General features: G+C 38.7%; 1 protein-coding gene across 1 annotated transcript in view; it reads left to right on the top strand.

Moving 5' to 3' along the window:
- The first annotated feature begins 392 nt into the window (after positions 1-392).
- The window catches only part of CHD1 (chromodomain helicase DNA binding protein 1), a 37,956-nt gene continuing 25,049 nt past the window's right edge, over positions 393-13,299 (top strand). Inside the window, exon 1 of the mRNA XM_010137866.1 lies at positions 393-598. Coding sequence (XP_010136168.1) covers positions 546-598 — 53 coding nt within the window. The 5' untranslated portion in view covers positions 393-545. The remainder of the gene's footprint in view (positions 599-13,299) is intronic.

Here is a 13,299-nt window from a genome sequence, read left to right as displayed (position 1 = left end):
CAGCAGAAATTGCCATTATTACAGCACCATTAATGAAAAGTTGCATAAAGAAGTGTAATGGCCTCTATGCTGGGACCCAACTGCAGTGGAACAAAAAGCTAGACAGGTCTTTCCTTTCATGCACTAGTAAAGATAGCTGTTATCCTTTGAGAAGAATTTTTTTTCTGGTTTTCACAGACAACAGGAAAGATTTTAATTTTTTTCAGACAAGAAGATCATGAGAAAATGATCCACCATGAACAAGTAACACACTAAAAGCTGTTATTCAGTTAAAAATATGGCATCAAATATGATGCGCCCTTTCAGTGTTGGTGAAAGACCAAGTTATTTTTGGTAGTTTTTAAATTGCGAACTTACTTTCAAATTGTGTCAATGTTTTCATTTACTGTTTTAGGTATTTTGGGAGGAATCTTGAATACACGCAGAGAACGCTAGAGCAAACATATCACCTAGAAAACATACAGATTACCAAGAATAAGATTCTTGTTATCCACCTTGAAACCTGAGTGGACTTTTATTTACCTTTAAACATCTTAATATTTACAATGAATGGGCACAGTGATGAAGAAAGCATAAGAAACAGTCCTGGAGAGTCAAGGTAAGCACATGCTCATTTCAGTTATTCTTGGCTATGCAGTCTCTTATATTTTGTTTGCTAAAACTGGTTTAAATTTGAACTTGGTGCCAAAACTTTGTGATTAGAAAGCAGACCATAGGGAGACTGGCTGTGCTTACTTACAGGTGCTTAATCTGCTTATTACATTCACATTGCTTCAGCTAAGAATTGTAATGGTCTTGTATACACCCTGCATAATAAAGCTTAAGTAGTATTAAAACCAGATCAGCATCCAACAGAATACTGTTAGTCTTTTGAAGGCAAAAAAGTGTCTGAAGTGTCAAAAGCTGACACATTAGATTAGAATGTTAAAATAAAGCTGTAGAGGGCAAGGCACACATGCATAGTATGTGTTGCATAAATCTAAAGGTGTAGAAGTGGGCTGTCAATTTCAGTTTTTGGTATAGAGTACTTCATGATTCTTCTTCCTTTGGAGCTGTCAGAGCAGTATAATTGAAAGTGTTAACTGTGTATTTGTTTTCTGAAGTGAAAGTATGGTTTTCCATCTGTTTCTCTAATTTAAAAACAAATTTAAAAATGCATCCGCTAGTATTGAATGCTAGTTTTCTAGGATGTTTGGAAGAGCCTGCTTAGAACTTGCCTGCATCCATGCAGAATGACAGCCAGTTTGCAGGAATGGAATGAAGTTCTCTATCTAGAACAGTGCTAGGTTCAAAAAGTCTCTCCTGTACTAGAAAGTTTAGGTTTCTGAAACTAGAAATATGATGAGTGGTGAAGGTTTAAGAAGTGAAAATAAACTTGCAAATAAAAATTGGTTTTAGTCTTCTAAGAGGTGGTTGTGACTGTGCTGTTCGTCTATCCATCTGTCTTTCTGCCCCCCTTTCTGATCACAGCCTGTTGAACCAGTTAGCTGGCTCTGTCAGTCAGAGTGATATAAAGAAAACTATGTTTTGTGGAAACTTCCAGTTGGATAGAGAAAAATCTAAACTATTTCCTCAAATGAAGAAATGCAAGAAGGACATAATTGCCTGCTGACCAGTCAGCACATGCTGGCCATTAGGCTTGGGTAGCACACTGTGTGATGGAATCGGAAGGAGCGGAAGAGAGTGTTTAGGCAACTAGGTGCAAATCACAAGGAAGTCAACGAACAGTAAAAATGAAGAAACTTTAACTTTTGTTATGTCAAGCTTCCTGTTATAGAAAGGAATGCCCTATAAAGACAATAAATTTTCAATTTGCAGGCTCTAATACATAATTATTGAAGATTTCTACTTCCAATAAAGTTGATACTGTCACAATTAGTGAATTAATTTGAAGTTTCTTCTAGTAAGGGGCAAAATATTCGCTGTTACTTAAAAAAAAAGCCCCTCAGGTGAGAAGAGAAACACAAACAAATACAGTTGTGTGAGGCAAGTCTAGTTTTCTGAACTGTAAGACCTCCAAGAAGCATGAACTTATCAGGGACAAGTCTGACATATTGTGTGTGAATTTTCTTACTACCCGAAATAAGTCACCTTGCCAGAGATAGGTAGGAAAACTACTTTGTATGGAATGGTGACTGCCAATAAATACCAGTAATCAAAGTTATTTAAAAGTCGTAGCAATTCAAAAGACATAAACATCATACAGTTCCCATCAACTTAATTAAAAGTAAATATCGGGAGGATGCATAGTACTCAAAACTTCCTACTTGCTTGTGAGTGAGACTTTGTTCTTCATATTAAAGCTTTAAAAAGTTTTAAAATGCTAAAACCTTTTTTTCCTAGCCTTTTATCAATCATTAACCCCATAGCCTAATTCACATACAGATCTTGGAAAGCTTGTTTTCCTGTTTGTTATGTATTATCAGGAAACTGTTTTTGTAAGTGAAGGGTGAAAGCTTTCCATTTTAAATAATGCAACCTTCTGTCTTGCCTAGTTCCATTATTAAAGTAATTATTGCAGGAATGTGATACTTAATGGAGTATTTTTAAATGACTTCTCTCTGTTGTTTAAGTTACTTGCCCCCCCTTTTGTTTTCCTTTTTAAGTTTCCAGAACTCTAGATGGTTTTTACTTAGACAGGAGCTGCTTTAGCAAGCTGCAACTGCAGGCAGATTGCTCACTGTAACTTGGGAAGTGTTGCTATATTTAGCCTTCAAATAGGGAAATATGAATTCTGCAGAACGGAAGTAGGGATGTTTACAAACCTTCTAGTGGTCCTGTTCCATTCAGAATATTAGGGAGGGAAGTAGAACAAGTGAAGAAAGCAGTTGAGAATTGCTGCTGGAAATAAATAGCAAGCGTAAAACTCTCAAGAATTGGTAGAAGAGATGAAGGAAATACAGTGACAACCTAGACAGTGGCATTGGTGATACTGACACTTTACATATTTGACACTTTGCAAGTGCAGTAAAGCCATTCAATTCACTTTGTCTGGTGTAAACTGTGGCTGTCATTCTGGAGTGTCAGTCTTTGTAACGATTAAATATAGCCTGATGTAGGGGAGCTGCCATGATTACTTCAGGAAGTTAAGAGAAGCAGCCCAATGGATACCGATGCATTTTACTGCATCATTTTACTATACCATGTTATGAAACACCATGACTTTGAAATGTGGAAAGCTTGTAGTATTCTCAGCAGTTGGAGTGCTGGAGAAGGGACTGGTCGTAAACCTTCCATTTTATGCGCTGTTCAGCATTGTTGTAAAGAATTCTAGCTGTTCTTTACTTTCTGTGACTGGCTATGAAGGTGAATTACTTCGAAATGTGTGAAAAGACTGGCCAATTTGCCATGCTTCTCACTCCTTTCCAGTGTTGCATCTGTTTATCTGTCTGTTAGATGAGCAGAAAACTTTACATTGCTGCAGCTATTGAGCCTGAAGTTCTGTTTTGGTACAGGTAGAAAAGTGCATCTCGTGTATTTTCGTGGTTGAATAAGTGGCTGTAATGTTAGCACTTCCCTTGCTTATTTTAACACTTCTGAAGCTATAAATCAGTACTAGAACCAAGCATGATGGAAACTGTAGACTAGCATAAACATTCTTATGTAATCTTGTTGCTGGATGTTTTGATTTCTGTGTAATAATTACAGTGAAGTCCACTCTCCAGCCTCTTGTTTTCTTGAAATCACTACTCTGGAACATTTTTAAGTAGCTCAAGGTAAAATATCACAGATAATTGTTAATCTGGTCAGCAATTGAGTGTAGACACGTAAACTTTATAGCAGTGCTCTTAAGAAACTCTGTTGTAAGTCAGGCAAAGCATCTTTGTGTAGCATTCTTGAAAGCATTCTGTTGCAAGCTTCAATACAAGTAAATTCGTAGTTAGTATTCTGAAAGCTTAAGCAGTAAAGTAGGGCAGTTATACATGACATGTAAGTCAAGCTTCAGGTAGAAGAGGGTCTGTGGAAGTGAAACACTGGTGACAATTGACTGACAGTCTGATTTCCCATCTCTTTGCTCTTCCTCTGTTTCCTGCAGAACAAGGTATAGCAGAGTTGAGAAAATCTTTCTTTGTGGGCAAAAAGAGATATGCTCAGTGCAGCTTAGCTGGAAAGTAGCTGACTGGTATTGTACTCCCATTTTTGCAATAAGCAGAAAGCAGCTGCTTACACCAAAGACTTTTACCATTCTTTACACACTTAAAAGCTGATGTTAATAGATGATAGTAATTTCAGTGGGCTTAATTCAGTTTATGGATTGAATATTCTGCGGACCACAAAGATACTTAAGTAAAGACTTTGTCAGCAGCCTTCAATTTACTATACAAATTCATACCTTCTGCGGGAGGGAAGAAAATATTAAATGAAAGCCATGACTTCAGGTTCTTACTTGCAAGAAATCTTAGTGGGAGTTAAAACCGATTTCCCAAGCATATTTGCAGAATTACTCCCTTGTGCTGGCTTCTTTTTGGTAGAAGTTTAATAGATAATATTAATAAAAATGTGTGTATGTAGCAGGAGTGAGCATATACCTAAAGCAATACATATGTAGATACATACTTACATGGTAGTGCACAGGAATCCTCAGATCAGCAAAAGTATCTGAATGGTAAAGGAAACTGTTGGTAGAACTTACTTTGAATAGATAGTGGATAAAGCAAGCTCTGCGTTTCTGTTAGCAGTAATCTTCCCTTTGGTTAGTAAGTTGCCATTTTATCAGGAATGATTTCTCACAGAATTAAGCATACTAAAGCGTGTCGAGGTGTCTCATTCCCAAGCTAAAAGCATCTTTTCACTTCTTGGAAGAGTTCAGATAACTATGTATCAAAAACTAAGTGGTTTTTTTGTCTAGAAACCTTTCCAACTGAAGGAAGAAGTTATGAGTTAATGTTACATCTTTCATTGTGCATATGGTCTCTAGTTGGCTTTGGAACTTCTAAGTTTATCCAGGTCACAGTTTTTGTCTAACCTAGCTGGTTGGCAAATATTTTAGCTGATGTCACCTTTTCACATTCTCCAAGACAGGGTGGTGTTTCATGATACAGGCAGTGTATGAACCAGACCTATCCAGATGCATTCCCTAAAGTGTTTTGTGGGGTTTGTTTGGTTGTTTTTTTAATTAAATTCCATTTAATACTCTTTTTGCTGGTGATCTACAAGGAGCTACTGGTGAAGACATTGTGTTGCCTCTGGACTATGCCCCCAGCTGCATGTTGAAGGATGGTTACATTGCACAACGGTGCAATCTACAGTAGTAGATCCATGGGCAATCACCAATACCTCTGCCTGTGAAGGATTCCTGAAACTTCTTTGCTCTCTTAAGAGGTGTGACTTGTGGCTCTTAAGATCTTGCAGTGTGGTTCACATGGTTTTGAAAGTTCATAAATGATTAGTGTTGTTTTGATACCTTTGCTTTGGGGCAAGTTTATAGTAGTGGCAGCAGATAATAGTCTGTATCACTGGTTTTGCTGAGGCAGGGTCAAATCACAGGACAAATTCTCTCTCTGAATTGGCCCCTCCTCTGATCCAGGAGAAAAGGGGTTATAAGGAGAGAGTTAAAAGGAAAAGATCAAAGTGGTCAAGGCCTCAACTGAGTTCTGGAAACTAAAACTGTATTAGTAACAACAGAACTATATTATATACAACAAAAAACAACTAGATAGCAACAAATATATTCAAGGTTGAGAGATCTGATGCAGCAAGGGTTAAACTGTGGGCAAACTACCAGTTAATGGCTATGGCAGGTAGTCTCTAGCACGGCCTGGGGCCGGGGCTGGCTCTTACTGGGCCAGGCAGCCGGAGCAGGCAGTGGAGCTCACAGTCACGGAACCAAGGTTGGCTGCCAAGTGGCAGTCCGGGTGGTGGAGCTAGGAGTTACAGCAGTAACCACAGTGGCGGCAAGCAGGACGGCTTCACTGGTGTAAATGGTGGTACAAGCAGCCGCCAGCAATATCAGTGCATCCAGGAGCCTCGCCATGTGAAGCAGCAGCAAGCAGGATGGCTGGTCAGCAACAGCCAGTCGCCTCAGCAGAAGGCCCCACTGCCCACAGAGTAGACAACGGTTGAAAAGTGTAGCAACAACCATGGTAGCAACGGGTGGCTGCAGTCGCAGGGTCGCAAATAGCAAGGGCAGGAGCACGCGCGGATTCTTAAAGAGAATCATCTGCCAAGTAGCTCCACAGCCAGTGAGGTGCATGTGATGGGCAGGAGGAGGAATACCTTAATTGGTTTGTTTCATATGTCAGTAAAACTGGTTTCATATTAAACCAGGACGGTGTGCAAGACTGGAAATGTCATGTATCTCTTTGAGGTGTTTGCCCATATCAGAAAAACTCAATGAGTTCATGTTTTTTAACAGCTGAGGACAAGAAATAACGCTTGGTAGCCTGAATACTTCATATAAGATCTTTGTTCCCTCTGCTTTTTACTCTTGGGGGTAGATAAGATAAATCTTCTTTTTACATCTAATCAAACTAAATTGTTAAGATTCCTTTAAAAATAAAACCAAAAACCCTTTACTTAGCATTTGCCTAAAGAAGTTTGTGAACTTGCAATTTTAAGAGTTTGGTATTTAATGTCTGTTACTTCTGCACATTTTGTATGGACTCTATTCAAATGCTTGCCTTCATTGATCTTCTGGTTTATTTTAAAAACAAGCAAACAAATAAAAACAAAACCAAACATCACTGTCATGGATTCTTTTCAAAGACACTGCGGAAAGTAATTTTTTTTTAATTGGTATGTTAAAATTTATTTTGCTCAAATTGGCACATTCTTCCCTGCTCTTCTTAAAACAGAAGATTCATATGCTGTTCTTAAAACAGAAGATTCATAAGGTAACTTAATGTAATGAATGCACTTGAAATCAGTGGTGATAAATTATGTGCTGTCCTGGTTTAAGATAAACAGAATTGATTTTTTTGTGATGGAAACATCAACAGCAATTAGTGTATTCCTCCCACGTATGTCAGCGCATGTCATTGGCTGTAAAGCTTTTGGCAGGCTTGGTGTTTCTTTAAAAACAGCATGCAGACAGAAACCACACCTTTTTTCACCTGCTACTGGGACCTGCCACTGAGCCCTTTCTCCCTGCTGCTTGGAGCTGCCGCCTACCACAATCTCTCCTCACTGCTGGTCTGCCCAGGTATGCCCCGCACTGCTGCAGTCCCAATTGCTGCAACTGCTGACATTGACTGCTTTGTCCCATGGCCCAGATGCTGTTTCTGAAAGAGTTCTCTTGCCATCATTTTTGTTGGGAGCTTCCGCCTACCACAATCTCTCCTCACTGCTGGTCTGCCCAGGTATGCCCCGCACTGCTGCAGTCCCAATTGCTGCAACTGCTGACATTGACTGCTTTGTCCCATGGCCCAGATGCTGTTTCTGAAAGAGTTCTCTTGCCATCATTTTGCTGGCTCTACACTGCAACCAGACAGCTGCTGCCACATCACATGTTCTTGCCTCTGCTGCGCCGGCTCTGCAGTTTCTGCTTCTGCCACTGCTTTAATAGACTGGTAGCTATCTCACCACATTTCCTTCACCATGGTTTACGTGCATCCCTGCCCCTTCCCCCACCTCCACCTCACTGCACCAGTTCTAACTCCATATCAACTTGTTAATAACTTGTTGTTCTGTATATGCTATTTTTTTGTTGTTATTAAAACTGTATTAGTTTCCCAAACTTAACACATCTCACAAACTTTGTCTTTCTTCTAATCCATTCTTTTAACCCTTTCTCCTGGAACAGGAGGGGGGTTCTAATTAGAGAGAGAGTTCATCCCGTGACTGGCCAGCCCTAGCCAACCAGTGAGACATGCTCTTGGATCCATTATCAGCCTAGACTTTACCTAGGCATCTGAATGCTCAGTCAGTTCCTTTACAATGTAACTTGTGTAGCTTTCCGTCTTAGGAAATGTGACTACTTGACTCAAGGCCTGAAGGTGAGAGAGGTTTCTTGACTGCTTATCCTGTAAGGTGCTTTTTATAGACTTCACACGTCAGTTTGTCAGCATGATGAAACTAAACTTCTTCATGTAGAAATCCTATATGAGAACATGGTACTCAGTATATACTGTTGCTAGTGCAAGTTGTTGACAGTAACTTTGTCATCATTTCTGTGGTTTGTTTGCGTGGCAGAGAACGTGTTCCAAACAGAGCTGAAGAGAGATCATTATTGCTTTATCCATCACATATGCATCTATTTCCATGACCTTATGATGCTCTACCCTTTTGTACAGCCTTATGTATAGCTGTCTTTGTTCAGTTTTGGGTTTATTTGCTCTTTTTCCTTGCAGTTGGACAAAGTTCAGCGGATGTAATGTAAAGTTTCTTATTCAGGAACACCTCTAAATACATAATGTTGGTTTTGTTTTACTAATTTTTTTTTTTGCTAAGTAATACGTATAATTTGCTTGGAGCCAGATGGGGGAAGAAGGCTCATGTGATGCATAAGAGGAATTAAATATGCAGGAATTCGATTTTGAGTAATGGAGCACAACAGTTAGTGTTAGCAAATACTGAATTTCTATATGCATTGTATTAACAATTCTATTCTGGCTTTGCCCTTTTGTTTTCATCTACGCTTCCTGTTCCAGTCTCGATAGTGTTTGTAATTTCTTTCGGCATTTGGTTTCTCGGAAGCTCATTCATCAGTGAAGAAGGTAGGAAAAAAAGCAAGTTAGATCACAAAACAGAGCTGATTAGATGACATCAGCTGTACAAGACCAGTGCAAGGGGAAGACGTAATGTGGCAGAGTGGAATAGGGTAGATTTGACAAATGCAGGTGAATAGTTAACTGAGAATGAACTCTTCTATGCCGAGTGTTTCTCTGATTATCTTTAAGGTATGTGTGACTTCCACCAGAATAGTTGAATGAAGAGAGTAGGCTCCAGCTCTGCATTGTCCCGCAGAGAGACTGTCTTTGTGTTTGGAGAGGGTGAGGGAAAGACAGGAAGGTCTTAATTTATGCTAGCTGCCTGAAAATAGTGGAGGTTGTCTGTTACTTTCCAGTTTTAATCAGGCATTTTTGGAAGAAGGACAAAAGAGGGTACAGATACACAGGCAAGAGGCTAGTTAAGTTGTACCCGAACCATCTCTGTAACTCAAGTGTCCACAGCATAGTGGGTATGGTGTCCACTTTTACTGAACTATTTCTGGTTAAAGCATCTTAAGGAAAGGCAATGACCCTGGCTTTTACAGGAAGAGAAAGTCGCGAGAAATAATGCTCTTTGCCTCCCCTTTTCTGTAAGGGGAACTCTGAAGAGCAGGTGACCAGAATTGCTGTCTGTGAGATAATATTTATTTAACCACATTAGACAGTAAGTGATAGGTAATTGTGACAGTATTCCAGTCCTTGGTTGAGGAAATACTTAATGGTCCTTGCATCCTGCCCCTAGAGACAGGATACCAGAAACTCAGTAATTAGTAGTGCCAGTTCAGGTGATTGATTTTGCGGAGGTCAGTGGTGCTAACTTTGTACTAAAGGGCTCTACCCATTGCAAGAACAGCTAGTCAAAGTATAGATGCTAGCTAGACTAGACTACATCGGGTAATACTTAAAAGCTTTTTAGCTGGAGAAGGAGTTGCTTATAAGTCTACGCCTCAATGCAGGGAAAATTAAAGAACCTGTAGGCAAAGGTGGATCATGGGTGTTATGACTACCTTAAAACTATTATCTCACAGACTTTGTGTTTTAACATCTTTATTGCAGAGCTTAAGTACATTTATTTAATGTAAGTAGGCTGTCTTGCTATCAGACAGGGGTTTTTTGTCATTAATACAGCAATTATTTTAAAACTTAAATTTTAGTACCATGTGAAATATTCTCACTATTTGGTTTGCAATGGTAGCTTCCACTGATTATTAATAGAAAATATACATGTTTGCTTTTTAGATTGTATTTCTTTTTTCACTTTGGGGAAGATAAACCATTTCTGTAAAATAAGAGATTACTTGTCTTCAAGCTCTGAAAAGCTGGTAGACCTCTTAAGCTAATTATGATTTTTTTTTTTTTTCATGTTAAGCTGGCAGTTAGGGTATTCATTTCAACATCACAGAGATGTCATATGAACTACTGGAAATCTGTATGAAACTTCTTTATGCTGTATGTCTTGCTATGAACTTAAACTCTGGCAACAAGCTCTAAATTTCTGGTGATGGTGGCAGATACTCCAGTGTAGTAGGAGTTCTGCATGCTCTTAACCTTTTCTTGGTCACATCAGCAACACCATGCTCCATGAGAAAGGGGAGAAGGCATTACACCACGCAGCAGTTTAAGCATTTGGGAAAATGACTTGCAGTATGTCATGATGCAGTGTGGAATGTGTGTGTATAAAGATTGAAAGCTACTGAAAAAACCTTTTTCATTTGAAATATATTCAGTTTTTTCCCAAACTGCATATTGATTTGCTCTGGTTTATACTTTAGTTTCAGAACAGCAGTCCTAAGAAATACTGCCTGTTCACTCCTTCTTGTTTGTTCCACTTCTTCCTTGTCCCTTCGGAACGTTTATGAAAACAGAACCTGTTTCAAAAAGCTGAATCTGTCCCCTCTGTGGATGGTACTGACACCAGAGGATGGATTGCAGGGAGCAACAGTGTCAGAACCCTCACCAACAGGTTGTATTGATGAACACAGAGAGTGTTTTCAAAGTGCAGTCGCTCATACTATTGCTTGTACCATTGTTTGAATTGGAAGTTGCTGACACTCAGGGGAAGGAACTGTTAAAGGGAAACTCCTAAGTGTCTTGTTCCTGAGTTTCACCTTCAATGAGAGAAGAGGGTTAGTATCTAGCATACCAGAATTTAATCACCTTAGGGCAATTACTGCAGATAAAGGATTGTATCCTCAGAGAATGGTAAAACCTTTAACTAAATCCCGGCATCCCCCATATCAGTTAGCAGAAGTTTGGATGGTCGTCATCACTAGGGAGGCTTTGCTCAATTAAGTCCCTGAGGTAGGACAGCTCTGGGACCTGCTCATGTGATAGTAAGAAACAATGACTCATTGTTAAATTTTGTCTAAGGACTACAGGTGAAACAAAGTTGAAAAACAAGGTACAGATACTGTCCCAGTGATTTTATATGTGCAGAGGCAAACTCCTAGAAAAAGTTGGTCTCTGGATGTTGAATTGTTAATATTGTAGCAAACTGCTAGTATCTACGCAGAATAGAAGCTGAAACTGAAAACTACTGCTACAATAGTTTTTAGTAAGATTTTCTTTTCAGTACCCCATTTTTTCATTACGGACACTGCTTAAGAGACATGGCTAGAAAATGCCACAGAAACATTTTACTTTTTCATTTGTTGTGAGGGGAAATACAGTTCTTTATTCACCTCTTTCTTTGTCCCAAGCAAGTCCTTGCATATTTTGGTGACTTTCTTGATTTTTAGAAAAAAGGTGTGTGTTCTTCATTGCTGCTGCTTTCTTTCTAGTATTATCTAAAAAACAAGTAAGATGCTCCTTTATATCAGAAGTTGATCAGTAGTCTGGCAAGTTGTACAGTAGTCCGATCTGATGCTGGTCTAAAACTGTTTCTCATGAGAAATTAGTAAAACCAAAAAAAAAAAACCAAACGCTGTTAGTCTATTATTTCTTTCTGTCTGTAAGATGGTCTAAAACTTTTTTCCATGAGAAATTAGTAAAACCAAAAAAAAAAACCAAACGCTGTTAGTCTATTATTTCTTTCTGTCTGTAAGATATCTACAAGTCTCTTGTTGATACTTAACTTTAGAGATAATTATTCTGAAAATGTCAATTCAATTTCTGTTTCAATAGGTGGCTAGTCTTGTTAGGCAGTAGCAGGGGATGGGGAGAGGGTTAAGGTATAGCTGCAACGTTTTCTTTTAAATGCAGGCATTTCATGGAAGTTTGGTTAAAGAGTGAGGGGTTATTTTCCTGTCCTTTTATTTTTTCCTAGTTTAAGAAAAAACTTTTGTGAGAGCAGAGGCAGTGACTGACAGAGGGAAAGGCTGGACTAAGTTCCTTGTTCTTCAGCCTTCACTTGATGACATCTGTGTAAAATCACTTTGAATTTGCTAGTAGTAAGTTTTTTTTAAAAAAAATCATAGTTTGAAATGATGATATATTAGTGTTAGATGTTGTGAAAGAAGATTATCATTAGAAGTGCTAGACCAAACTTTTTTCTTTAAAAAAAAAAAAGGAAAAGCAGAGACACAGTCTGCATCCAGAAGTGTGGGATATTTTGGTCTTGGTATAAATATGTTCTCTTTCAGATCTTTGACTGCAGTGACTTAAGTGATAAAAAGAAAAATACCAGTTTTCTCTTTAATTTTGAAAATGTTTTTTGTGCTGAAAACTGTAGCTCTTACTGTGTTGTATGTGTTTTGCCTCAGGTTTTTCATCACTGTTACTGTTGGTTCAAATCCTTTAAATTTCTCAGAGGAGATTGCTTTGATACATGGACTGTTGCAGCTATGAGGAATGTTGTATAGGTATTACATTTCACACAGTGCTGCTCAGTGCTGGCTCGACAATCTGCAGTGTGTCTTTATTGTATATGTTTATGCAGAACTTACTCATATATTACCCCATTTCCTACCTCCTTTGCAAACAAGAGCTTTAGGTTTCTGGGTTATAGTTCTAGAGGTTGTGCCTCCAAGTCAGTGTTCTGCTGAAGCTCAGGTTCAAACATTGTGTGCAACGACACAATGAAATGAATGTTGTGTTAGTCCTCAGAGCCTACCAATTACTTGTCCTGTGACCAGCGAGTAGGAAAGCTCTTCACAATTCAGTAGAAATGAAGTCATGTTAATCTTACCTATGTTTTTGTATGTGCTGTAATTGCATCAAGACCTCTGTGTAGGTAGTGCACATGATGAAGTACACAGCCAGAAACCAGTGTAATTTCACACATCTGCATTAATTTGGGTGATTAGAGTTGAATTGAGCTCTGCACCGCATAGCCTAGTCTTGTCTGCTTGAACTCCTTTACTGCTTTTTGCCAGTTAATTTCAAACTCCTTTAAAGCATATTAAGCAGCATTCCTACATTCCATAAAAGTTGTAGCAAGTCCTTGCTGTTTCCATATTGCCAGTTTCCAAATTGTCAGTTTGTCTTTTTCCATTTGGTTGTGCTGATTTAAGACTGTGGGATAAGAAAGCTTAGTAAGACGTTGTTGATGCTACAGCCTTTAAATTTGATTTTTCTGTTTTTCTGAGTACCAATTAGCTGTTAGTCCATGGTAGTTATCCTGTCTTATCCTTTGTACATGATATCATTAAGGCAACCGTAAATCAGTTGTGGTAAACATTGTTATTTGTTCTTTCTTCATTTCCTTTCCTTC

The sequence above is a fragment of the Buceros rhinoceros genome, unplaced genomic scaffold, assembly GCF_000710305.1.
Source record: "Buceros rhinoceros silvestris isolate BGI_N320 unplaced genomic scaffold, ASM71030v1 scaffold386, whole genome shotgun sequence".
Lineage (NCBI taxonomy): Eukaryota > Metazoa > Chordata > Aves > Bucerotiformes > Bucerotidae > Buceros > Buceros rhinoceros.
Note: the sequence above shows the minus strand (reverse complement) of the source record. Positions and strands in the feature narration are given on the sequence as shown.